Source organism: Cavia porcellus, unplaced genomic scaffold (genome assembly GCF_034190915.1).
Source record: "Cavia porcellus strain 051 isolate PalLab524CR breed Dunkin Hartley unplaced genomic scaffold, mCavPor4.1 scaffold_12, whole genome shotgun sequence".
Lineage (NCBI taxonomy): Eukaryota > Metazoa > Chordata > Mammalia > Rodentia > Caviidae > Cavia > Cavia porcellus.
This window is the reverse complement of record NW_026947495.1, coordinates 82,691,313-82,715,220: the sequence shown is the minus strand read 5'-3', so window position 1 is coordinate 82,715,220 and position 23,908 is coordinate 82,691,313. Positions and strand designations below refer to the sequence as shown.

The 23,908-nt window shown below is 53.7% G+C and overlaps 1 protein-coding gene across 5 annotated transcripts in view; it reads left to right on the top strand.

Moving 5' to 3' along the window:
- The window catches only part of Satb2 (SATB homeobox 2), a 142,565-nt gene extending 138,523 nt beyond the window's left edge, over positions 1–4,042 (top strand). For all 5 annotated transcript variants that reach the window (XM_063259515.1, XM_063259518.1, XM_063259516.1 and 2 more), the window contains one exon: positions 1,231–4,042. In XM_063259515.1, the coding sequence (XP_063115585.1) occupies positions 1,231–1,692 (462 nt within the window). In that variant the 3' untranslated portion in view covers positions 1,693–4,042. The remainder of the gene's footprint in view (positions 1–1,230) is intronic.
- The last annotated feature ends 19,866 nt before the right edge of the window (positions 4,043–23,908 follow it).

The following is a 23,908-nucleotide window of genomic DNA, read 5'->3' as shown; positions in this document are numbered from 1 at the left end:
ACATGAACAGGGTTGCAGAAACACAGAGGGTGGTAGAAAGAGTGAGCCATGGTTTTGGAGAGTGAACTCAGTCTTTTAGAAGGTCTTGGGAGGATTCAGGAAGCCGGATGGGCTGAGCACAGGACACGTGGTGGGGTCCCGGCGGCACCTCTTCCTGGGGGCCGGGAGTTCTGCAGCTTGAAGGGCGAGCAGCGGCCGGCCGGCTTCCTCGTTAGGGTCGTTCGTGGTCCCGCCCATCATGTCCTTGTCACACAGGGTTCCCACTTCCTCCCAGTGCCTTCCTTTATCCAGACTGCAGGAGTCACTAAGTGAATATTAGAATAGGACTCGGTTCCATGCCAGGAGGTGGCGGCAGGATGTGATGGTGCAGTCAGCCTTGCCTCACTAGGTGGTTTTTGTTTTTGTTTTTGTGTTTGTTTTGATGAGAAGGAAAAAAGAAAATGTACTTAAATTACAACTGGCAACTCTAACCACGAATAAACAGAAATTATGGAGGTCTGCAAAAATAGAGCATTAGTTTTAGTGGTACTTAGAGTGTCCATCTGAGTATGAGAGGTATTTAAAACTCATGGTTTCAGAAACAATCACATCTTTAACTACTGTGAAGATTTTTGCATTTTTTAAACCTTGTTTAAAGATCAGAGTCAGGCTAAAGGAAAGCAAGCAGGTCCTGAGTTTACAAAGGGTTCTTTTTCTGGTTCTGGCTGGTGGCACGGTTGTCTTCTCCTGGGAGCTGCTCTGAGCCGGAGGTGGCCAGCAGTTGGGTCCCTCTGGCCTGGAGCCAGTGAGCCGGGTGGGGCCAGGGGGGCCCCCGCAGAGCCCACAGGAGTTCCCACGGCCTTGTCCTGACAGAGCGGGCCGGTCTGTGGCCCAACAGCCTGCTCTGCCTTTGTCTGCACATGGCCCTCGGAAGTGACGAGAGTGAGTGATGCCCTTTGGTGCAGCCCAGGAGAAGAGTCGTGTCCCGTCCCATGTCTGTCCTTTGACTTCAGAGAGGTGGCAGAGCCTGGTGTGGTTCACAGTGCGGAACCCGGAGCCAGATGAGCTCGGGTGGCTGGTGACACCACCTCTGGGCCCAAGAATCTGCATGCCTACAGCCGGGACCCCCAGAAAGCCCTGGTTTGAAGCTGAGAGCCCAGCTCCCAGAGCAGCCATGGTGTCACTGCAGGGCTGAAGACATGTGCGAGGTAAACTGAGTGACATGTTGGTCGTGTCCCCTTCTGTCCCCAGGTCCTCCACCGGCAACAGTCCCAGCCCACCAAGGAGAGCTCCCCACCTCGGGAAGAGGCGCCCCCCGCGCCCCCTCCAGCTGATGACAGCTGTGCCAAAAAGCCCCGCTCGCGCACCAAGATCTCCCTGGAGGCCCTGGGCATCCTGCAGAGTTTCATCCACGACGTGGGCCTGTACCCAGACCAGGAGGCCATCCACACGCTGTCGGCGCAGCTGGACCTGCCCAAGCACACCATCATCAAGTTCTTCCAGAACCAGCGCTACCATGTCAAGCACCACGGCAAACTCAAGGAGCACCTGGGCTCCGCCGTGGACGTGGCTGAGTACAAGGACGAGGAGCTGCTCACCGAGTCGGAGGAGAACGACAGCGAGGAGGGCCCCGAGGAGGTGTACCGGGTGGAGGCCGAGGAGGACAGCGGCGACAGGGCCAAGGCCGCGCCCGCCGAGGGCGACCAGAGATGATGCGGCCGCGGCAGCGTCCCCGCGTCCTCTCCCTTCCTCACAGACACCCTCTCGGCTTGTTGCATTCTCGTCCTTTTGTGTCTGTCTGGTTTCCCTTGCCCGTCACGACATTCCTCTGTTGCACAGGACATGCCTGGAGACTGAGTCCGGCACTTTAGCTCGGACAGCACCTTGGCAGAGACTTCCGCGGCCCAGCCCAGCCCGAGCCCGCAGGGTGCAGTGGCCCTGCCCACCAGCGGTGGGGGGCTCGGGCTCAGGCTCGGGCTGCAGGGCACGCGCGTGTGCATATGTACATGTGTGTGCGTGTATAGAGCTCTGCTCCCCGCGTGGATGCAGACCGCGGCCTGCGAGAACAGGCCACGAGATGAGCTCCACGGAAAAGACTTGGCCACCTGTTAAAACCACTTCCCACGAGTCGCTTTGGCTTTTTGATGACCTGCGGCCTGCTCTCAGGGTGGGGTGACTTATTTTTTGAACGCCTATTTATTTTTTGTGTTTGTCCCTGATGTTTTTTTTAATTCAGTGGCTTCCTATCTGGCAGCTCCATGGGTAATTTTTAGAGGTATGTATTTAACAAGATAAATCAACACTGCCAAAAAAAAAAGGAATAAAGAAGAAGGCGAGTGAAAACAAATCAGGGCAAATTAAAATGCTACAAGTCAGATTACTCACTCGCAAAGACACAGTTCAGTGCACAGTTCAGTGACTGCGCAGCGGACTGGCTGGCTGGCTGGCTGGCCGTCCGTCCGTCCGTCCATCCATCCCTCGTTGGTCCTCGCCCTGGTGAGCAGATCTGCATCCTGGAGGCCAGGCGAGGAAAAGCCAGCTCCGTGCAGCAGCTGCCTGCCTGGTGGCAGCCCGAATTCATGCCAGGAGCCACAGCTCACGGGGAATCACTTCCCTGTGGTGGCTTCAGATCTTAAACTATTAAGCCTGCTCATTTAAAAGTTGTTCTTCTTGGTTGTTGCTGTTTTTGTTTTTGTTTTCGTTTTACTAGAAAATAGTTCAGTGTATGTTAAGTTAGGGAAGAAGCTGCCGCCCAGCCCGAGGGGCTCCCTCTCCCCACCTGGCTCTTATTCCCAAGCTCGGACTCCTCCTCGTCACAGGCGATGACCCCTGGTCACCTGCACCGTTCGCCCGCCCCGCTGCAGCCCCAGCCCAGCCGCTGCCAGCCCTGCGTGCTGGCCTCCGGCAGCAGTCAGTGAAGCAGCCGCGGCAGGGTCACCTGCGTGGCGCGGAAGGAAAGTGTCCCGCTGTCCACGTGTGGAGCCCGGGGCTGCCCTGTCCTTGCCCTTCACGGAGGCAGGAGGGCACCGCGCCCAGGTGCCTGACTCTGCCTCCCGTGTTCGCGGCCCCACACGGGTGGAGTTTTTTTCGGTTGTGTCTCATGCAACTTTGTCAAAGACCTCATGCAATATCACTTTGAAAGTTACTTTCTGTTTACCACACAAGCATTGTAATATAACTGTTAATACTATTTATATATTTGAAAGGTATAAAAGGTAGGAGTTAAAAAACGTCTATGTGTAGATGTTAACTCAGAACTTACACTCTACAGGGAGAAGACACGTTGCAATACAAGCTAACTCTAGCTGCTCAGTGACCTCTGGAGTTTTTAAGGGACATTTTCCTGTACTGTTTCCAATAACGACGTTTCGACCTTACCTTGCCATGAGCGTCACATGTCCGCGGAGGGGCGGCGGCGGGGAAGTCGCTCCTTCCTGTCTGTCCGTGCTGCAGCTTTGCCCGAGGGCCGAGCTCGCTGCCCGAGCCCCAGTTACCCCCCGCTCGTCTTCTCGGCCGTCGCCAAGGTCACTCTGCACACACCCTAGGAACCGGCTCTGCCAAGCTCTCGCCAGGTGGCTCCTTGCTCCATGACATCCGCATTGGGGATCTTTTACACTTCAACCAAAAATTTATTAGGTATTTTTCAATGCTAAGTCTTGCCTTTTATGTTTTAAGTTCACTGCCGAGTTTGCAGTGGTTCTAAGTGAATCTGTGGGCATTTTAGCCTGTGGTCTTGCCAGATCTTTGCGAATTACAATGCATATATGTCTATTTATTCAATATCTGTCATATAATATCTATTTGGAAAAAGAAACTTTCTCTTGTAGTGCCTCTTGACAAAGCACAATTTCCCGCCTTTTTTTTGTGAAATGAAAAGAAAAAAACAAATTGTGTTTTATTGCAGTATCAACAATGTGAATAAGGATTAACATATTGTAAATGTTCTTTTTTCCATGTAAATCAACTATCTTTGTTATCACTAAGTGATAATTAATTTTTAACTTATGTGCATTGTTAGGCTGTTAGAATTTTTTGGTTGTTAAAATAAAACGCATTCAATAAATCTGACTGTTCGGTGCTCTGTTCCTGGGTGTCGCCTTTGCCCCACCCCCCTCCTCAGGCTGTGCTCAGGGGTCTGCGCCTCGCTGTGGGGCCACCCGTGGTCCCCCTGAGATGCCAGGATGTGTGGGCACGTGTGCACCCAGAGCACACTCACACCCTGAGCTGGCAGCGGGGGAGCCATGTCCCCCTCGGCTCTGCCGCCCACAGACGGAACTCCAATGGGTAAAGATGTATTTGTGGGCTCCCTGCTTTATTTTTCTAGTGACTGTTTTCTGTTTATAATTAAAAAGCCACAAATGACTGCGTGTCAGGAAACTTTTGGAGCACATATGTCCATGGTTAATGGACATAATAAAAGTCTTTTCTATTTAGAGCCGGGGTCCCACAATGTGTGCATGGAAGAATGCCGGGAGGATTGATGGATCCGAGAAATGTGCGAAAATGATGTTTTAGAAAGTGCTACAGTGGAAAAAATTACTCAGAACTCAAGTGAGAGGGAAAGAGCAAGTGGCTCGCGACAGAAGCAGCAAAGAGGAAGTATAGATTAGAAAGTGGTTGTGCTGTCTCACGGCAGCGGGCTATTTGCCTGCTCTCCCTTTCCGCCTTCCCGCGCTTGGTGGAACCATCCTTGCCTTTTCTCCGTGTGAGGAGAGAGCCCGCGCAGCTGTGTTGGAGCATCTTGGGGATTGGCAAGAGGGGAGCGTGTGGGCCTTTGTGGGAAGCAGGACAGTGCAGGCGTCGGGGGACCCCCGGCCTGGCTCGGTGTTGGAGGCTGACGCGGGAGGCTGGCTCCGTCCCCAGAGCCCAAGTGGGAGCGTGAGGGGCGGGGCAGGCCAGCGGGTGTTGTGTGTGAGTCCCAGCCGCGGGATGGGCCAGGGCAGGAAGCACTGGTGAGACACGCCCTTCGTTCCAGCCCGGAAGGTCCCAGAGCCCCTCACCCGGGGAGATCTGTCTACCCCACACAGAGGATGTGTCCCCCCATTCCTCCCACAGGGCAGTCACGCAGCAGGCGGTGGGTGTTTACTGGGCATGCTGTACCCCAGGCCTGAGCGATGCTGAGCCCACTGGTCATGGCGAGGGGAGAAGACCAGTGTAATCCCAGCGGACGGCAGTGGTGATCAGGAAGGCTGCCAGGGTGTCCACCGACACTCGCTTTCTGGGATGCTGAGGCAGGAGAATCACAAGCTCAACCCCAGTGTGACCAAATTAGGCGCTGGAAATGAGAGCTACCGAGGGACTTGGGGTGTAACTGAGAAAGTCCTGGACTCCAGTAAAACACACTCCCACACACAGAGTCAGCCTACAGCTTTGGGGTACAGTGTCAGCATTGGAAAGGCATGGAGTCCTTGTGCCCAGTGTGGGGTGGGGGGCAGCTGGGCGGGATGGGACACGCCCTGTGGGGTGGGGTGGCATTGTTCCCTCAGGATCCTGTCTGTGCCCAGTACCGAGGCAGAGATGAAGGAAGACAGATGGGTGGGAGGTGGGTGTTGGGCGGGTCGCAGATTCGATCTCACCTGGAAATGACAGAGCCGGAGATGAAAGCCAGAGTGTGTGACTTCAGGGCTCTCACCGTGTCCTGGAACGGCCCACAGGCTGTGCAAGCAGAGCTTCCGTGATGGCCCATGATGGTTGACATGTGACTGCTCTCACATATGGTTTTTAATTTTGTCTTTTTAGACAGGGTTTTGTCTGCAGTGCAGGCTGGCCCTGAGCTGACTTTGTAGCCCAAGCTGGCCTCAGACTTAGAGCAGACCTCCTGCCTTAGCCTCTCCAGTGATGGAATTGCAGCCACCACACCGACTAACATACATTTTTCCAGTCTTCTCCAACTACAATTTCTGATGAGTTTGTCTCAAAGGAAAAATAAAATCTAGCTTGTAAAGGCACCACTGTTAAGGCTTAGATGTGAAATGCCCCCCGAATTCCATGTGTTCGGAGTGGATTGTGGGGCACTGTGCTCATGGCTGAACACGCCATTAGGTGGGGCTGGTTGGAGGAGGGCACTGTGGCTGATCTGGATGGCTGTGTTCTTAGCCCCTCCTTCTTCTGTTTTCCGGCCACCATCACATGAGCAGCTGTCCTCTGCCAGGCCCCTCTGCTATGTTCTGTCCCTTGGAGCCAGCCGGCTATGGACTGAACCCTCTGAAATCTTGAGCCAAAATAACCTCTCTTCCTTTATGTTTTGTGTCTTGGGTTTTGTGTCTCCACAATCAGACTAGTACATTCTGCTAGTATAACTGTCCCAGAAGAATCTAGAAGTAGCTTCTTTGGGGATATTTAAAAGGAAAAATGGAGAAATAATTCCAGTTGGAGAAATAATTACAAAAATATTCCATTAGAGCTGTAGGAAGTAGTACAGAGCAATGATTAATTAAAGGGATTGGCATAACTTATTCACTACCCATTAAGGAGTGTAGCCCCATTTCTACAGACCACGTGGGTGGAGAGGGACCTGGCAGCTTGGTGGCTGAGGACTGCACTGAGCAGGCGGGGGAGCCTCGAGACGGGGAGTGAGAAATCTTCACAACTTGGATGTGGAAAGAGGCTTTTCTAGTGTGCGGCTTGACACAGGTCTTGCAGATCTTTGGTTTCCTTATGCAGAAAATGGGCTAACAGTGTCTGAATCTCAGAATTTCCAGGATCAAAAACCTTGCAGAAGATCTAGAATAATTCTCGGCTTCCTTTCTCTCATCCCTTCTTGGGGGAAAAAAGAAAGCACGAAATAATCAAATATTACGTATAGCTGATCTAAAAAGAATTCCGATAAATTTTAGAATAGAATAAAACTTGATGCTTAATTTTAAAGTGTAATTTAGAATCTTTTGTGCCCAGTTCCACAGCCACGCCATGCGCTCTGGGCCCTGTTCTGTCCAGAGCTCTCTGCCCTCCATCCTCCTCCCAGCCCTAAATGCTCAGGGTGCCCCAGGTTTCCTGCCTCGCTCCTGTTGTCCCCAAATCCACACTCCCCCCAGAATGGGGACATCAGAAGCCCCCAGTGCCAGTGACGCTCCCAGTTCTGTCTCCACCGGACCTCCTCATGACCCAGCCGGGGAGTGCCCCACCCCCTAGCACCGGTCTCGGGTGACAGCCTTAATGTGCCCCCAAGTGACCCCTCCATCATGTCCCACCCCTGTTGCACTCCAGAGTGAGCCTAAAGTACCAGACCCCCATGTTCTTTCCACGCATGGCACCCTGGGGACGGGGCGATATCGGGCCCTGCCTTTGCGATAGATCCAGTCCTGCAACCAGCCACCACTACTGCTGCCACCCATGTGGCTGTCACCTCCTGCTCGGTGCAGCCGCAGTCCTGTGCCCAAGCCACCTGCTCTCCCAGGTCGCCCTGGCTGGCTGAACCCAAGTCCTCGCCGCGTCCTGCATGGCCCAGGTCCTTCACTATCCCTGGAAGCCTATGCCTGCTCCCTCTGACTGTCCCCAGATGCTGTGTGGCCCACTCTAGGTGCCCTCTGCACCTGCCCTTGAGCTCCTTGTTCCCTTGGTGATAGCTGATCTGGCTGCTGCACCCTGTAGCCCTGGATCCTACCCTGGTTTTATTTATTTTTTTTTTTTTGCTAGTGAACTGCCTGATTTACCTATTGGTCATGTTTTATTCGTGGTCAGCCCCCTCCCCCTAAGGAACACACCAGGAGAGGACACAGTGCCTCCTTCGAACCCTCTACAGCCTGACAGGCCTCCAGCTGCCTAGCAGGAATGAGCCCCTTCACCTGGGCACCCAGCCCAGAGCCTCAGTGGGAACACTGGGCTGTGGGCCGCAGCAGGGGACAGAGACCTGAGCGGGTCCCCTCCTGGGCTTGCCTGTCTACCCTCGGTGGTATGGTTCTTCTGTCTACCACTCTGCTAATTTCTGGTGCACCCGGGGTCAGTTCTGGTTCCCTGCGCTGTCCCCAGCTCTGGGAGGATCGATTGTCTCAGGCTGTAGCTGCGGCTCCCAGATTCACATTCAAGCTGAACTTTGACTGCTGAACACCCTCCATGCCCAGGTTCTTCTGACCAGTCACCTCTGCGAAGCCTGCATACATGGAGCTGGATGCTTTGTCCCTGGGAGGTAGCCCTGGCACGCCTGGGTATGGGTCCTGCTGTCCCACAGCATCACACAGCCCTGGCTGCCGGGTGGGAATGACATTGGTAAACTGAGGCAGAATGAAAGGCAGAGGGCTGCAGGTCAGCCTCCATAGCCAGGCCGGGGAACTTACAAAGAGGAACAAGTCTGACTCCGCCCTGGGATCCAGGGTGAGCAGCTCCACGGTGAGGTGGCTCCGCAGGGAGAGGGCGGAAAGGGGGGAACGGGGAGTGCAGGAGGGAGCTTCAATGCATTCTCGGGGTACACCTGACACCTCTGAACACTGTCACCATGGCAACTCTACTCCAGTGCAGTTCTGGGGAACAGATCAGACACAGCACACAGAGTAGCCAGGAGGCCAGAGGGCTCTGGAAGCTTATTGTCTATTAATTTACTCTAATTGGTTGTTTTTAAATTTTCTTTTATGTTTAAATTTTTAAATCTATAAGTAGTCTGTGTTGACAGACGCAGTGACCAGTGTCCTCCGGGAGCAGTGCATGGACCTGGGCAGCCTTCATACCCACATCTCTCACTGACTTTAGTATTTGCTAGCTAACAAACCAAAATGCAAGACACCTTCTCCACGAGGGGTCTGTTGCGCAAACTGCCGAGATCCGTGCTGGTAACCACAGACCTGAGTCTAACTCAGCAGAAAACAAGAATTCAGGAGAGCAGAGAGAACCCGCGGCTCTGAGGTGTGTGGGAGTCAGAATTGGGCGGGGTGCAGGGAGCAAGCCCTGCAGCTGCACCACTGCCCAAGAGGGGGTGTCACCCACCCCTGGGACTGAGGATGACTGGCAGCAGCTGCCGACTCCTAGCAGCACAATGTAGTGGTTGGGGTGCAAACAGAGAGATGGGGTGTCGACTTTCTATCCTGGCCTTCTGTCATTTTCCTGGATCTCCGCCTCCACATCTGTAAGGAGAGGGAACATTTATGGCACTGTTGGGACAGAAAGGGTCACCTCTGGCTACAAAAGGCAGACTGCGCTCCCCTCAGCGGTGGCCATGGCCCTGCACGCAGCACGCTGTCCAGTGAGTATGGGAGGGTTTATGGAAGCCCTGGTGGTGCCCTTCGAAAGGCACCTCAGGGCTGGGAATAGGCGAAACCCACTGAAGTGCACATGGGATGGCATGGACCCACGAGAGACAGGAGGCCACATGCCCCAGACCGCAGGTCCTTTCCGTGAGCGGAACAAGACTGGCCTCACTGCTATCCAAACCAGAGGTGGCCCTTGGGCACTCACCGCCTGCACAATCACTTTTTTCATTCGCAGCTGGGGATTATCTGGAGAACACGGTTCTGTGACCCATTCCACTGTGGAGACCCTTTGCTGGGAGCTGAGCCCCAGCTGGAGAGCAATGTGATGAGAACCTTGCCCACACAGGGGATGCTTTCAAAGCATCCACACTTGGGCATCTCTGTGCTGGCCATTGGCCGGTTGCTGCCTGTAGTGCCCTCGCCTCCAGCTTGGTGGCCCAGGGGGACCTTCTGGAGAGGCAAGGTTGGGGACACTCTGCAGTCTTCTGCACCACTGCAGGGCGAGGCTATGCTGCCAAGCTCTACCAGTGAGCAGGTCTCCCACCAGCCCACTGTGTCAGGGAGCCGGCATGTGCGACAGCCCGGTGTCCTCTCCTGTCACTGACACCAAGACTGCAGCCCGCAGATGCAGGACCCACCCAGGTGTTCAGCTCGCAGACAGAGACCTTCAGCAATCAGTGCAAACCATCGGCGTGGTCATCGGAACTTCAGAGAAAGGCTTGAGACACTCCTGAAGCTGGAGGACGAGGTCTCACCTTAAAACACAGCCTGGCCAAGGGCGAGCGTCTAACTGGTCTATGTGCCCCGTGGGGCTCCTCGTCCTACTCTCTGAGCAGCCAGGAAAACTGTCATTGCAGCTGGCACCTAGGAAACATTGTCCTGAAGACACGGTTGGGAATTTACTTGCACAAGGTCTGTGACATGTGACCCTTGACACCTGGTTTCCACAGCACTGTGGATGTAGATGTTGCCTGTAGCATCTCTTGGTGGCTCCCAAGGGAAATTCCACCCAAGAAATTTCTCCCAGAGTCGAAAGTAAAAATAAAAAACAAGAATCATTCCTCCCCCCGGTATAGGTTTGGGCAATTTTTTTTCCTGATCATGAAAATAGTTAAGCTTCTTGAGTTGCAATGTTTTGTTTTGTTTTTTGCCCTGGCTACTAGGAAGCTCAGCATCAACTCTGCTGTGTACTCATAGCTACTGAATTAATCACGCACTACCAAAGGGGAGAGAGTGATGACCTCAAATTACCCCAAAAGCTGATTTTAGAGAGCTTAGCATTTTTATTAGAAAGTCATTAGAAAAACTAAGCCTAACAAAATTTCACCTAGGCAAATACGTCTTTCTGGAAAGACCAGAGAATTCCTTCAAGTTTGTATTGATGTAGAGCCATCTCATCTGACAATGCAGAGTTCAAACCACAGCGGTCCAGAACAAAGGCAGAGGGGCTGCTCACGCCGCATGTGCTGGTGTGGGGTTGGCCCCAGATTGGGAAGTGATCCATTTCCTGGTGATAGCTGCTCCCGGCTGCTGTGGGTCTGCCTTGAAGTGAGGTTGCACTGTCTGCACGGTATGGTTTAGATTGGACCCCAAAGCCGTGTGCATTGGTGGCTTTAGGAAGGTGTCGGCCTGGTGCTGCTGTGCTCATCGGGGCTGATCCGCTGGAAGGTTTGTGCTGAGCGAGCTATGAGGGCTGGAGCCTGGCCGGGGAGTGTGCAGGGTGTGAGCGGAGGTGTGTCTCCTCCTTGGCTCCTCCTGTGCTCTCTGCTTCCTGGCCACCACGAGGAGCGCACTGTCCTCTGCCAGACCCTTCCACCATAACGATTTCTGCCTTTGAGCTTACCGACCATGGACTGAAACTCCTAAAACCATGAAGCAGATAAACTTTTTCTCAAAGTTCCCCATGGCAGGTACTGTGCTTTGGCGACAAGGAGGGGCCTGAGATTGAGCACCCTGCCTACCACACCTCCTTGCTTAGTAGCACTGTATATTGTACAGTTTTGAGGTTCTCTGTGTTTGGGGTTCAGCTCGTAGTCGTGGAGCTGGCAGGGAGCTGTGGAGAGCCCAGAAAAATCAAAATCCCAGATGCGGACTACAGCTTCTACTGACTGCCTATGACTTCGCGTGATTGCAAAGTCAAAAATAAGCAGAGCTGTCGCTGTGGGTGTGCCGCGTTCCCCACAGGTCCCTCTGCGTGCACACAGGCCCCTGGCATTCCTCGCCTGAGGTCTCCAGATCGGTGGCCAGGGGCCACTCTGGCTGCTCTGAGCCTCCCAAGGTTGTGGCCACGCACAGCTCCATCCCCCTGGACCCTGGCGAACCTGGTGCTGTGCCGACCCGAGCAGTTGCCCACATGCCATCCCAGCGTGGAGCGGGGCGGCCGCGCAGGGGACAGAGCCTCCCCGCCGCCGGGAGATTGTTAGTCAGAACTTTTGACTGACTGGTGCCTCCGACCTCCCCAAGATGCCAGATGCACAGCTTTTTACTGTACAGAGTTACATATGTGTCCTTTGCATAAAGCCGCGCTGGCGAAACCTCAATCCCTAACTATTATATATTCTGAATAAAAGCGAAACATCTCAGCATTTGCAAAAATTCAAGATTTATCAACATATTGAGCTTTTACTAAGTCATGAATTCTTGATTTATATTCACAGTGCTTTTACATATTCATAGCCCTCTTTAGCCAAAGATCTTCAATATTCATTCACTATGGCGTGGTAAGTATCTGTTATTCAACTCCATTTACCAGTGGGTAAACTGATGCCCGAGAAAGGCCTCCTCGGAGGAGCTCAATAAAGAGCAGGATGCTCTCGGCCCTCGGAAGGGCTCGCTCCAGCTGTCTCCCTGGGAGGGAGGCCCCGCGCCTGCTTGCCAGTCCTGCTTCCCAAGCGTTAGGCGAATTGAATTTTCCCTCTGGGTTTGTTGGACTGTCTTGTAGTCTCCTCTGAAGTGCCCGGGACAAAAGGCCAGCCCAGGAAGCGAGCAAGTAGCCTTCTGCAAACTGCTTCCAACCAGGATCAACTGACCACATCAGTTCAGCCTACCCATGGAGGACAGGCAGAGAGAATCGTCCATTTGCTCCGATGACCAGTTATTGACGTGGATCGGGCTGGCAGAGTCCTGCCTCTCCACTTTTATTAGAGTAACATAGGTCAATTTTCTTAATACTTAATTCAATCAATTCATTTGGTTTCTAAATAATGTTATGAGGATTCTAATACACATTTACTGATGCCATTTAAAAGGAAGTTTAAAACTTAAAAATATTTCCAACTAAAACCAGAAAATTGCAAGGGACAAAAATGTGAATGATCCCGTGAGGGAAACCGGCCTCCAAGGCGTACCACGAGGGAGGCCAAGTCTGAAGCTGCGTAGGCGCATATCGGGCAATTGCTATATAGATTCATATTTTGCAATTAAAAAAAAAACTTGAAAAGGATGTCATTGTGGGACAATCTGGAAGGGTTATTGTTAAGAAAGTCTTGTAATTCTCTAAAATGTGAACTTGAAAGTTGGTGATCAGAATCCTTGACCTCCATCATGTCATCCCCAAGACAAAGTAAATTTAAGTTTTCAGGTGAGGACGAAACTGCACAGACGTCTGCTTTGTCCAATGTGTTGCTCTTTAGATAGCGAGGCGGTGGTGTATGGCATTGCTGTTGGCCCTGGGTGACAGGAAGCACATACGCAGAGCAATACAGAACACGGCTCCCCACTGGGATTTTCTGCCGCCATGGCAAAGTTCTCCATCCATGTAGCTCAGGATGGAAGCGCATGTGGGTAGGGGTGCCAAATTTATCAAAACATAGAACACAGCAAAGTTTTAGCAATGAGAATACCAGTTAAGTTTGAGTTTGAGATGAGTAAGTTTTAGTACACATACGCCCCACATAGAATTGACTCAATAAATGCTAGGCGCTCCTGTTAGGTTTTGAAAACCCACATCAATTCATGCTTCATGCGTCTGGAAGGGCATCTCTGGATGTCAAGTGAGGAGGCTGACAGAACGGAGAGGGAGCTGTGTGCCATTGGGGAACTGGGAAATCGAGGTCCAGCAGCCTGGGTGGAACAGGCCTTCTTTCCTTCTAGACTCTGTCGGCTTTTGATAGTCAAAAGCAAAACCATGGTCAGAAACCAGGACACACCTTTAAATGTCTCTTCTTCAACACCCAGCTATGGCCTGCATTCCCAGGGCGCCCCAATTTATGCTACAGATGTGTTTCCGGAGATGGGGCTTTAAGTCAGTTCCACTTGATCAAACATCCAGGGTTGCTGTCTGTTGAAAGCGATGTTGAGAGGCAGACACGTGTATATGCGTGCACATATGCACATGCACAGAGGCACACGTGTAAATGTTAAGTACATGCAATAAATGATGTATAGCTTTTTACGTGTTTTGATATCCATGTGTGTTTTGATATCCATGTGTAATTTCTGTGGAGTACAGGGTTTTGGTGAGTGTCTTGGCAGGGACAGGGTGGGCCACACAGTGTTTAACCAAAGCGATGGTGACCCCGGGCCTGTGGGTGGAGCCGTGGAGGTGTTAAGGGGCCTGTGGGACACAGGCACTGCCCACAGACCGTGGCAGGCTGTTGCCATAGATCAGTGCCCTGTAGGAAGAGTGGGTGGGGTGGCAGGACCGTGGCCACAGGACACTGGCAGAGTCACAGCTGCTTCTCCTCGCCTCTCTGTGGGGAAACTGAGCTCCGCACTCTGGCCCAGGCGGCCGGAGCCAGCGGGCAGAGCAGGGCCGGAGGGTGCTGGGCCGCCAGAGTGCATGGTTCAGCTCAAAGCCATGCAGTGCCCATCCCTCGTCTCGAAGCTCAGCTCCCAGCCAGCCTGCAGGGGGACACAATCTTGCCTCCCGTGTCCAGGCTTTCAGCATGGAGCTCGTTCAGGAAATTTGATGCAAAGTTCAGTCAGTTCCACAAGGTTTGGTCCATTAGGGAAAGCTGAAGTTTAGGGTGCACTTATTTACATGGACACGGGCAAGGACTTTGCCCTGGAGCCGCATGGTGTGCGAGGTGGCCCTGGCCCATCGTGAAGCGGTGATTCTCCCAGGTTGCACTGGACCAAGGTCACTCGGCTCCTCTGTGTCTCAGGCACAGGTGCGCACCCTGCCCTGTTCTGCAGGCCAGAGGGTTAAAAATGAAGGTAATTCCCACAGTAACTGGTGGCTTCTCATCAGGTTTTACCGGGCCGAGGGACCCTCCGAGTTGTTCACGGACGTTGTGTTCTAAACCGTCTGTTTCATCGCACAGGGAGAATAGTTCTGGAGCACAATGAGGAGTCTTCCTCTTTGTCAGGAACTGGTACCGCGGGTCCCAGACTTTGAAACGGGGTGGGGGGCATGCGTCACGGGCTGGAACTTTGAAAGCCTTGAGCCACCGAAGGAACTTGTCTGGGAACATGGGCGTTCCCTTCCGTTAACTGCCCCCAGGCACTGACCGGCTTGCTGACTCTTCCTGCGGAGCGTGTGGCTGCAGATCATCCACAAATGCCCCCTCGGTGGCAGACACACGTGGGCACTGTGTGCAGAAGGCAAGGAGGTACAGAGGCGGGGCCAGGCCTGCCCTCATCCCAGCTCCCCGCACGGCACCAGCCTCCAGGCGCTGTGAGCACTGCCTGTCCTGCTGCATGGACCCGCTGTGTGAAGTCGCTCCTGGCACCAACGGGTGCTGCCATGGCTGCACGGAGGGTTTCACACCCGTTTCACTCGAGTGGAAGGGAATCCTAAGGTAAAGTGCGACAGAACGGAGTTCTTGGGGTGGCGACCGCAGAGGGTAAATCGCAGAATCCTCTGCTTCTGCCTGTGTAGGATACAGAGATCACAGCCCCAGCCTCGGAGGCCAGGAACACAGGCAGCAGCCGGCCTCGGACTCCTAGCCACACGCCAGGGCCCTTCCTCCTTCGTGCTCATTCCATTCTCTGCCCTGCAGTGCAACACCACCCAGGCAGCTTGCTGGCTGGGACTTTTTTGGATGTTGAGAGTGCTAATTAAGCCGCTGTTAAAATTAAACATTTTACAATGAAGTGCATGTTCAGCTCCACATTTGATGATGTCACATGGGTAGCTTACAACCCGTAGAGGCGGCACTACTCAGGCCGCAGAAACGGCTGAACGCACGGTCAGCCTCTCCCCTTGGTGACCATCTGGGTGGCGCCCACTGTCAAATATCTGGTGGGCCCCGTGATCCTTTTCATTTCTGAAAGTGAGATATTAGGTGTGAAGAGGGACCAAAATGGTTAGGAAGCGGCGCAGGGTAGATGATTTCAGGTCAGTAAAATGCAAAGAGGGGAAACTGATTTCAGCTGCTAATGAATTGTGACACCCATCTCCCGAGGGAGATGGCGCCCTAAGGGTTGCTTAGAGCAGTGGGTGCCATGCGGTTGGGAAGCCAGGTGGGTCGTCCCTCCCTCCCTCCCTCCCTCTCTCCCTCCCTCCGTCCCTCCCTCCCTCTCTACCTCCCTCCCTCCCTTCCTCCCTCCCTTCTTCCCTCCCTCCCTTCCTTCCTTCCTTCCTTCCTTCCTTCCTTCCTTCCTTCCTTCCTTCCTTCCTTTTTCTTCCCTTTCTTTCTTTCCTGCCACACAGGAAAAGGCTCTTGCAGAAGAGAGAATCCTGCAGAGAAAGATGAGGCACAGGTGGGACTGAGGGTCCCCGAGTGCAGTCCCCATGCTTGGCCTCTCTGGCCTCAGTTTCCCCTGGGAGAGACTCCTGAAGTCCCTCCCGAGCCGGGTCTCAGGAGCCTGGCCAGCCTCCTTTCGCCTTCCTCCTCCAGCTGGGACAAGAAGACGTTGGATTCGACACTCTGTCCAGGTAATCCATGTCTGTCCCTCTTTGCATTTGTCCTTCTTGTTCGGACGCTGTGGCTGGCTACCTGCGGGTGGACACTGCCTTGCAGGGCAGGGCCTAGAGATGCTCCCTGATGGGGATGTTCCCTGACACGGATGCCTGAGCCCCGCTGTGCGTCTTCCTCTTCCTGTGCCTGTCTCTAGCTGTCCATCTGTTACCTGAGTGAGGTCTGGAGCACCTGCAAGACCCATGGGGCAGATTGCCTGCAGTGTGGACCCGGGGAGAGTGGTGAGCAGGGCTACGGAGGCTGGGGAGGGGCTCGGCTGCAGCCACTGAGGCAGCGTGGGGCAGGGCAGGCTCCACAAAGCCTGCTGCTCTTGGCTCCAAATCCTCCATGAGGCACTGCAGCCCGCTGGATCTCAGTCCCCACAGGCATCAGATGACACCAATAACTTCCACCTTTCCCGAGAACTGGCCGGGTCCCGTTACCTTGTTCTTCCCCTCCATGAGGCACCATGCCCGGTGCATCCTGCATCCTGCAGGAGAGGTCTGTGCTAGCTCCCAGCGTCCTGGCTGAGGCCCGAATCAGAGGGCTCTGGGCAGGGGCACAGCAGAGGACATGGCACAGGACGGGCGTAGTTGCGCGCTCAGCAGGCCTGGTGGGCAGGAAGCCACAGAAGAGACAGGAGCGGTGGCAGAGGAGCCCTTGCAGGCTGAATCCCGTGACCCCTTCCTTCTGACAACACCCTGCCTCCTACTGATAGCGGAGAAAGAACCCCCAACCTGCCTGATGTCCCCTACAAAATCGTGTTTCTGAAATCGAAGTGAGGCGGGTCCAACATGGGAGCTCACCAGGTGGGCATGGGTGGGACAGAACCATAGCGAACGGGTAAGGTCATGGGTGGAATTGCTCAGGTAAAACTGATGAAACTGGGGACAAATGGGGTAGCAAGGCCTGTAGCAAGCGGGCCTTTCCTGCAGGAGGCTGGGAGGGAGACTCCTGCCTCGCGAGGTGATGGAGGCCTATTTAGGAAAGAAGTGTGTGTGTGCGTTTGCTTTGTCTTGAGGCCTGGCCCAGCAGGAGGTGTCTGTCTCCTCTAAGGTTGCAAGGTTGTGAACTGGCTCCTTCCAGTGCCCAGCGCTGTCTGACTGCCTAAAACAGCTGTGAGCTATGAACCCCATAATCTAGCCCCTCCCAAAGGTCCCCCTGTGAGCTCATGGCTCTTGGGGACCTCTAGATCAGAACCAGGACACGTGAATACTGGGAAAGGGAGTAGTCGCCATGGTTATGGTGTCTGTTTCGGGCATCATCAAAGCATTTTACATGCACGACATCCTGTGTCCTCGCTCATCTCAGGAGCTGGGAAACACGCTCACCTCTGAGACGTGAAGAGGCAGAATTCACAGCAGCCAACAGCTGACAAAGGAGGCATCCGAGAGAGAAGGGAGGGAACAGGGCCTGCACACTGCAGAGAGAGCAGTGGCCTGGTGAGCCTTCGCGGAGAGAAGCCACAGGAGCAGTGACCACAAGCACATCGGTCACCAATGACAGACGGACTGCAGGTAGCTCAGTGTGGACCTCTCGGGGAGGTAAAGACTCCAGGGCCCAGTGTGCAGCAGCTCCCTTCTGAGGTCCACCTGTGAGCGCTCCCCTGGGCCTCAGCGACAGGGTGGGAGGGGATTCCCCCACAGGTCCAGCGGGAGGAAGGAAAAGCACCACTCCAAACTCCCAGCACGCTGTCCACCACGTGGGGCGCCTCTGACGCCTTCGAGAGTGGGGTGTAACCCTCAGAGCTCTCCAGCACAGGCAGCCCTCTGCTCACATCCGGCCCCGAAAAGAGCATAAGAAAGGCCCCTGGAGGCCACCAGCAGGGATTCTGCCCGCAGCGACCCCGAAGCTGCATCGTGGAATTGCAGGTGGCTCCCCTTCCACAGCTCAGGACCGTGACCTTGGGACATGGCATGGTCACAGCGTCTATGACAGGGAGAGCTGCCAACCAGACCATTGAAGGAATTGAGGGAAACCCAGAGGACAGCAGGGAGAGGATGGAGAGCCAGCGGAGAAGAAATGGGAATCTCTGGCATCCACAGTGACACAAAACACATCCCGAACGGACTGCCTCGATGCCTGCTGTCAGCTGCACCACATCCCGCTCTCCACAAGAAGTCACAAGGCTTGCCAGAAGGAGAGGGAAGCCCAGCAGAGAAACAGACATCAAGGTCAGACTCGTGACGTGATGAAAGCTGAAACACCTCTGATTAACACATCAAGAGTTCTGGTGGGAAAAGTACACGGCAAGCAAAAGCAGAAAGAGAATCAAGGCGAAAGGAAGTCCTAGAAACCCAACTCAGCAGAAATTAAGAGCGTCTTTGCAGTCCGAAGGCAAACAACCCAGCTAGGCCTTTACCCCAGCTGGATGGAACTTAGTTCCACGAAAGCAGCTTTGTTCATCACTGCCCACACCTGGAAGCCATCGTGATGTCCCTGTGTAGGGGGGTGGACAAACAGCGTGGTCCCTCGTACGACAGAACCCTGCTCGACGTTGAAAGAAGCAGGCTGCCACGTCGCAGAAAGACGCGGAGGAGCCAGGCAAAGCTGCTGGAGGGGGACCCCGGCTGATAGGCGCTGTCCTGCATAATTCCAATTGATGGCACCGTGTGAAGAAGGACCTCAAGAGAATCAAGAGACGGGCCTCCCCTGGGGAAGAGGCCGGGAAGAAGAGACGAAGGCGGAAGCTGAGACTCGGCATCATGAAATCAGTCTGCGATGTCAGCGCTGTGGCACGGGGACGTGACATCAGACAGCTCCAAACACTCTGGTGATGCAGCCCAGGGGAAGCCAAGGACTTTGGTTTGTCATCTGTGTCCTTACAGGCCCACGTACACCGCACCAATGCAAGGGACCCGGCTGCCGAGGATCTGCATGTGGGCACGCTGCGGAATCTGTCCGGTTTTTCTGTAAATCTAACACTTTTAAGACACAGATTTATTGATTTTTTTTTTTTTTTTACAGAAATGTGTTCACTTTGCAGATGAGATACCTGCGGCTTGGATTTCAAAAGGCAAAGTGGACAGGTGAGCCACTCTGGGAGCGCTGCCCTGGAATTGGGTATCATCGGTGTGCGTGCAGGACAGAGCTCGCAGGAGGCCCTCATTTTCTCAAGCCTGCGTCTGCTCAGGACTCAAGAACCCTGAGGTCCCCTACAAGCAGGGCTCCTGCGAAGCGGATGTGCGCTGCAGCGGCCCGCGGTACTGCAGTCCGGCTTCCTGTGCCCTCTGCGCCCTCTCCGTGGTTCTGCCGGGCACTCAGCCGTGGGCACCGCAGCCCTGGTTAGGACGGGTGCTCAGGAGCAGGGAGAAGGAGAGCTGCAGCCTGGCTGAGCTCAGGGCTGAGGACCTCGAGCTGGAGGCTTTCAGCTGCCTGCACCAAGATGCCGCCCGTGTGGCGGTCATTCTGGAAGGAGTGTGAAGCATCGGCATGAGCGAGCAGGAGCTACGGCGTACTTTTCTTCATCTTCCTGGTTAGTCACTTAGGGCCCCCGCACCCCTCAGGGGTCCTCACTGAGCACCCCTACAGGGACTGGGAGGGCCTGGGGGACACCCCTCTGGCACTTGGCCTTCTCAAGGGGACAGGCAGACAAATGGAAGCAGTTTTAAAAGCTGTCTAATAGACTCCCTTCCTCTAAGAAGGCCAACTGCCCTGAGGGGACAGCCCCGCAGAAAGCTGCCATCGGTGACTTGAGGTCACCGTCCTGTGAGCCGCTGGCCCCAGGTGAGCAGGAATGCGCCAAGCCTTCCACGCAGAGAGGAATCACAGGCTTGAGCTGTTGCTGTAGACGGAGGTGCATTTTGGTGTTGTTCTGAATATTGAATGACAAAAAGAAAAAGAAAATAAATCCTGCAAAAATAACTGCATGGCATTAGTGCTCAGAATTTACGCTCCAAGAAAAAAAAAAAAGAGGAAATTCCAAATTAAGGCCAAATATTCGCGACCACACTGGCTTTTCAGCTCGCGATGGAGCTGCTGGCGCAGGGCTCCTTCTCCACCTGGTGTCCTTGGCTTTCATTTCGGCACTCGGCAACCCAGTCACCGCTCCGGAAAAACCGCGGCCTTTCCTTCGGACTGTGCAGTTTTTATTGCTGCGATTCGCACGCATTGAGAATTTTTTTACTAAGCAACTTTAAAAAGAAGCGTTTGTTTGTTGCAACTTTGTTTGAAAGTTGATCTTTATTGAAAGGCAAGGCAAAGGGAAGGGAAGATCAGAATGGATTTCAATAATGTTTTCAAAATATCTTTAAATAAAAATTCAAGGAACAAGACTCTAAAAGGAAAAAGGATATTAGGGAAATTGCAGAGGGAAAGTGAACCCCAAACCTCGCACCACTGTTGACAGGAGTGTGTCAGGAATTTCGGGTGGCAGGTCTCTGCTCCCCAGAAGCTAGGTGTGCTCAGGCCTTTAGTTTTCGTAGTGTCCTTGAACTTGCAGAATCTGCTCAAGTCTGACTTTCCCAGTTTTCAGACTTTATCCATTTTAGAATTCTGGGGGGACCTTTGGAAAATCCTGATTTTCCAGTCACATTGCAAACCAACTAAAACACAGGAATTTCAAAGGCTGAACTCTGGGCAGTGGCATTTTTAAAGCTCTTTAAAATGCCAGTTGGCAGCTGAGTTTGAGGACCACTGCTTTTTTCTGTAGTTACCGTTTTGTTTGCTGAGATGGGGTCTTGCTATGTAGTTCAGGCTGGCCTCAGACTCACATGTAGCTCAGGCTGGCCTCAGACTCCTGGTGCTCCTCCTGCCTCAGCTTCCCGAGTGCTGGGCTTATAGGCATGCATCACCACCACTCCTGGCTGAAAACCACAGTTCTAAATAACTGGTTAATCGGCCTCCTGCTAGACAGCCATTCATCAACACCAAAGTTTCGGTTGTCAGACAAGGATGAGCAAGTGGATGGAATCTCTGTCTCTTCTTACCTTCCCATCAAAGTGGAGTGCGAGGACTCCAAGAGGGCTCAGGAGCGATTCAACACTGTTGTTTAACAAACAGAGCAGGAGCCGCTGGCTTTTCCTCTGGGGGAGGACGTATATTGGTTATACCATGTGGAGGAAGCCCAGGGGTTTTGGGGACAGAGAATTAGAGCTGGACAGAGCTTGGCAGCCCCTTGCTGCCATGCAGTGTCTGCTAAAGGCATGGTTGCTGTAGGGGGAGTCTCCTTAGGGCTGGCTCTGTTGCCGCTAATGAGCTTGAGGTTAAAAACATGACTGCTAAGTGTTTCCTGTTGAGGTGTGAATGTCAGTCAATTAATGAAATAGTTAAGCAAATAGGCACTTTCCTGGTATTGGGTTGTGAAATACCATGTCATTACTAGAGGTAATAACGGGACAGGAAGTGGTGGAGGCAAACCTTGGATCTGTGTTGCACTCAATTTTCAGGAAAGGAGCAAATGGTTCCCCTGATAAACTAAGGCACGGGAGCTTGTGGTCTTTCCCAGAGCTGGACCACAAAATAACCAGAGGGGACGTGTGGAGCTGTGGCACTGGCGCCTATGCGGGCGGAGGTCTGTCCTCTGGAGCGAGGTCTCTTTATTCTGTGCCCAGCAAAGGGGAGAACTGAGTCGTTTTCGGATCGCTCTGTGTAATCTGGGCCTCCCACCAGGTGGCAGGGCCCTTTCAACAGAAGTGCAGGCGGACAGCACTGGGTCTCCAGGCTGAGAAAGTGACCGAGTGGCATCTCCTGGCAGGACGCCACATGGCCAGCGCAGGGTGTGGCTGGAGAATCGGCAGTGACCATGTTGGAGTCCAGCGCTGCCCTTCACTGCGTGTGAGGCCAGCAGTGGATTTCACGTCCCAGGCCTTGGCCTGTCCATGCTGAGTAAGGAGCCACTGATGGGCTTTGTGCCCGAGCGCCTGGTACCAGGCTCTCGGCTGAGGTGAACGCGTCAAGGCAGGAAGGCCTGTCACCCGTTCCTTCTGCTGCAACCGCGAAGCTGTGCTGGCCACTGGAGTGACAGTGCCCTGTGGCACCGGGTACCAGGCCCACGCTTGGCCCAGGGCCTCAACTCTGCTGTGAGGCATTTACCCTGCAACTGTGTGTCAGCTGCACCTCCCTCCTGGGCCTGATCACCCAGGAGTGTGAGCTGATATATGTGGGTGGCAGGCCTGAAGTCAGTCCAACTCTCTGGCCACTTTTAAATCCACGTAAATTATCAAATGGCATTGAAAGTGGCCCCAATAGGCTCACTATGAGTTTATAAATGAATTCCTTCAAGTCGGTGGGCGGGATGTGGACGCCTGGGGTCCAGCCCTGCTGACGGTGAGAATGGTAGCTTCGATCCAGGAGGAAGCCCTGAGCCCTGACCGGAGGACATGGGGGCAGAGACACCAGCATGGGGGCTGGGCAGCGTGTGACAGTGGGGCCCTCTTCTCTAGAGCAGATTGTTTATATCCTCAGGGTTCTTCAACATCTGGACAGGTACCAAGGCCTGACTCAGCCTGTCTGAGCACCTTGGTGAAGCACGTGAAGATCTGGCCCGAGAGGTGGCATCTGTTCAACGCTGGCTGCCCTCACTGTCATCTGTGTCACTGTCCTTGTCAGGTACAGGACTCTGCCGGGCAGATGGGGTCCCGGGCGAAGGGACGGAGCATCTTCATTAGCCGTCACAGCCCAAGAGCCGCCTGTGCCTTTGAACCCTGGCTGCATCTTATGTGTGCCTTTTCTCCTCAACCCAAAACCCCGTCATCCTGGAAAATTATGCTGCTTCTTAATCCGGAAGATCGAAGAGAGACAGGTGGTGACATCTAACCCAGTAACTAAGGTGGACCGGTGACTGAGATGGCCCCTTGCCTTCTCCGGAGCTGGTGTGGAAATGTACAGGACACACTCCCGGAGGTCTGTGTCTTGTGTGCACAGCGCAGCTAAGGGTGGTGACAGCAGCTGTTGCCAGGGCGGAGCGTGGTTATTCCTGCAAGCTGTGCACATGACCAAGGAGGGGATCCTGTAGCCAGTACAGCAGGGCAGGTGGCCAGGACAGGAAGGCCACCCCCTGATGGGGTGCTGCTTTCTTAGGGCTGGCGAAGCAATGTTCTACAAGCTGGGTGACTTAACAGGATGGAATCCCAGGTCCCGGAGAAGTCCGCGGCCAGGGTGTCGCACCCAGAGGGGACCGAACTACCTCTCCCGAGGGCCTGCGCTAGTCTGTGGTGTCACTCAGCCGCAGACAGCGCTCCAGCCCAGGCTTCAGTGGCCCGTCCCTGTGTCTCTCCTGGTGTCCTCCTGCAGTGAAGCCCAGGTCGGGTTGGGTTAAGCCTCACACTGGTGGCTTCAGTATTCCATGCAGACTTTGTCCCGAGTCAGATGACATTCTGGGGAGCATGCTGCCTTAGGGGGACACACTTGCTCTCAGCACCACGGGCCCACATTCAGGTCGGCAGCCTCTCAGCCTGCTTTGTGCTTCTGTGCTGGAAATCTGTGTTCGCAAAGGATGGACATTTTGAATTCAGTTCCCCGGGACTCAGTCCTCCGTCGTGGTGCGTCTTTCCTCCTGCGGTCCAGGCAAGGCCGGGAGTGAAGTTTATCTTCATGTTTCAGTGTGATTTTCTCCTTGTTTTAAAGGTTGTGCCTGCAGGAAACAGCTGTCTCTGTTTTGCATGAACAAAATACACCAAGAATATAAAAATATGACCCATTCCATTGTTAAGGTCAATTTCTGGAAAAAAGGATGCTAATAATCACAGGTTCTCACGCGTGCAGGGCCGTGTGAGAGGCGCCTTCCTTACACTGCAGAGCTACACACTTACCATCACTAGATTTAATGAAATGTATTACCTTCAAGGACAGAAAGCTTATGACTCAGCTATATTGACTGTTTAACCTTGAAAATAAACATATTTTTGTAATTTCCTGGCTATTTAAAATCTTAATATTCTGATTCTTCTTCTCTTTATGCTTTGTAGT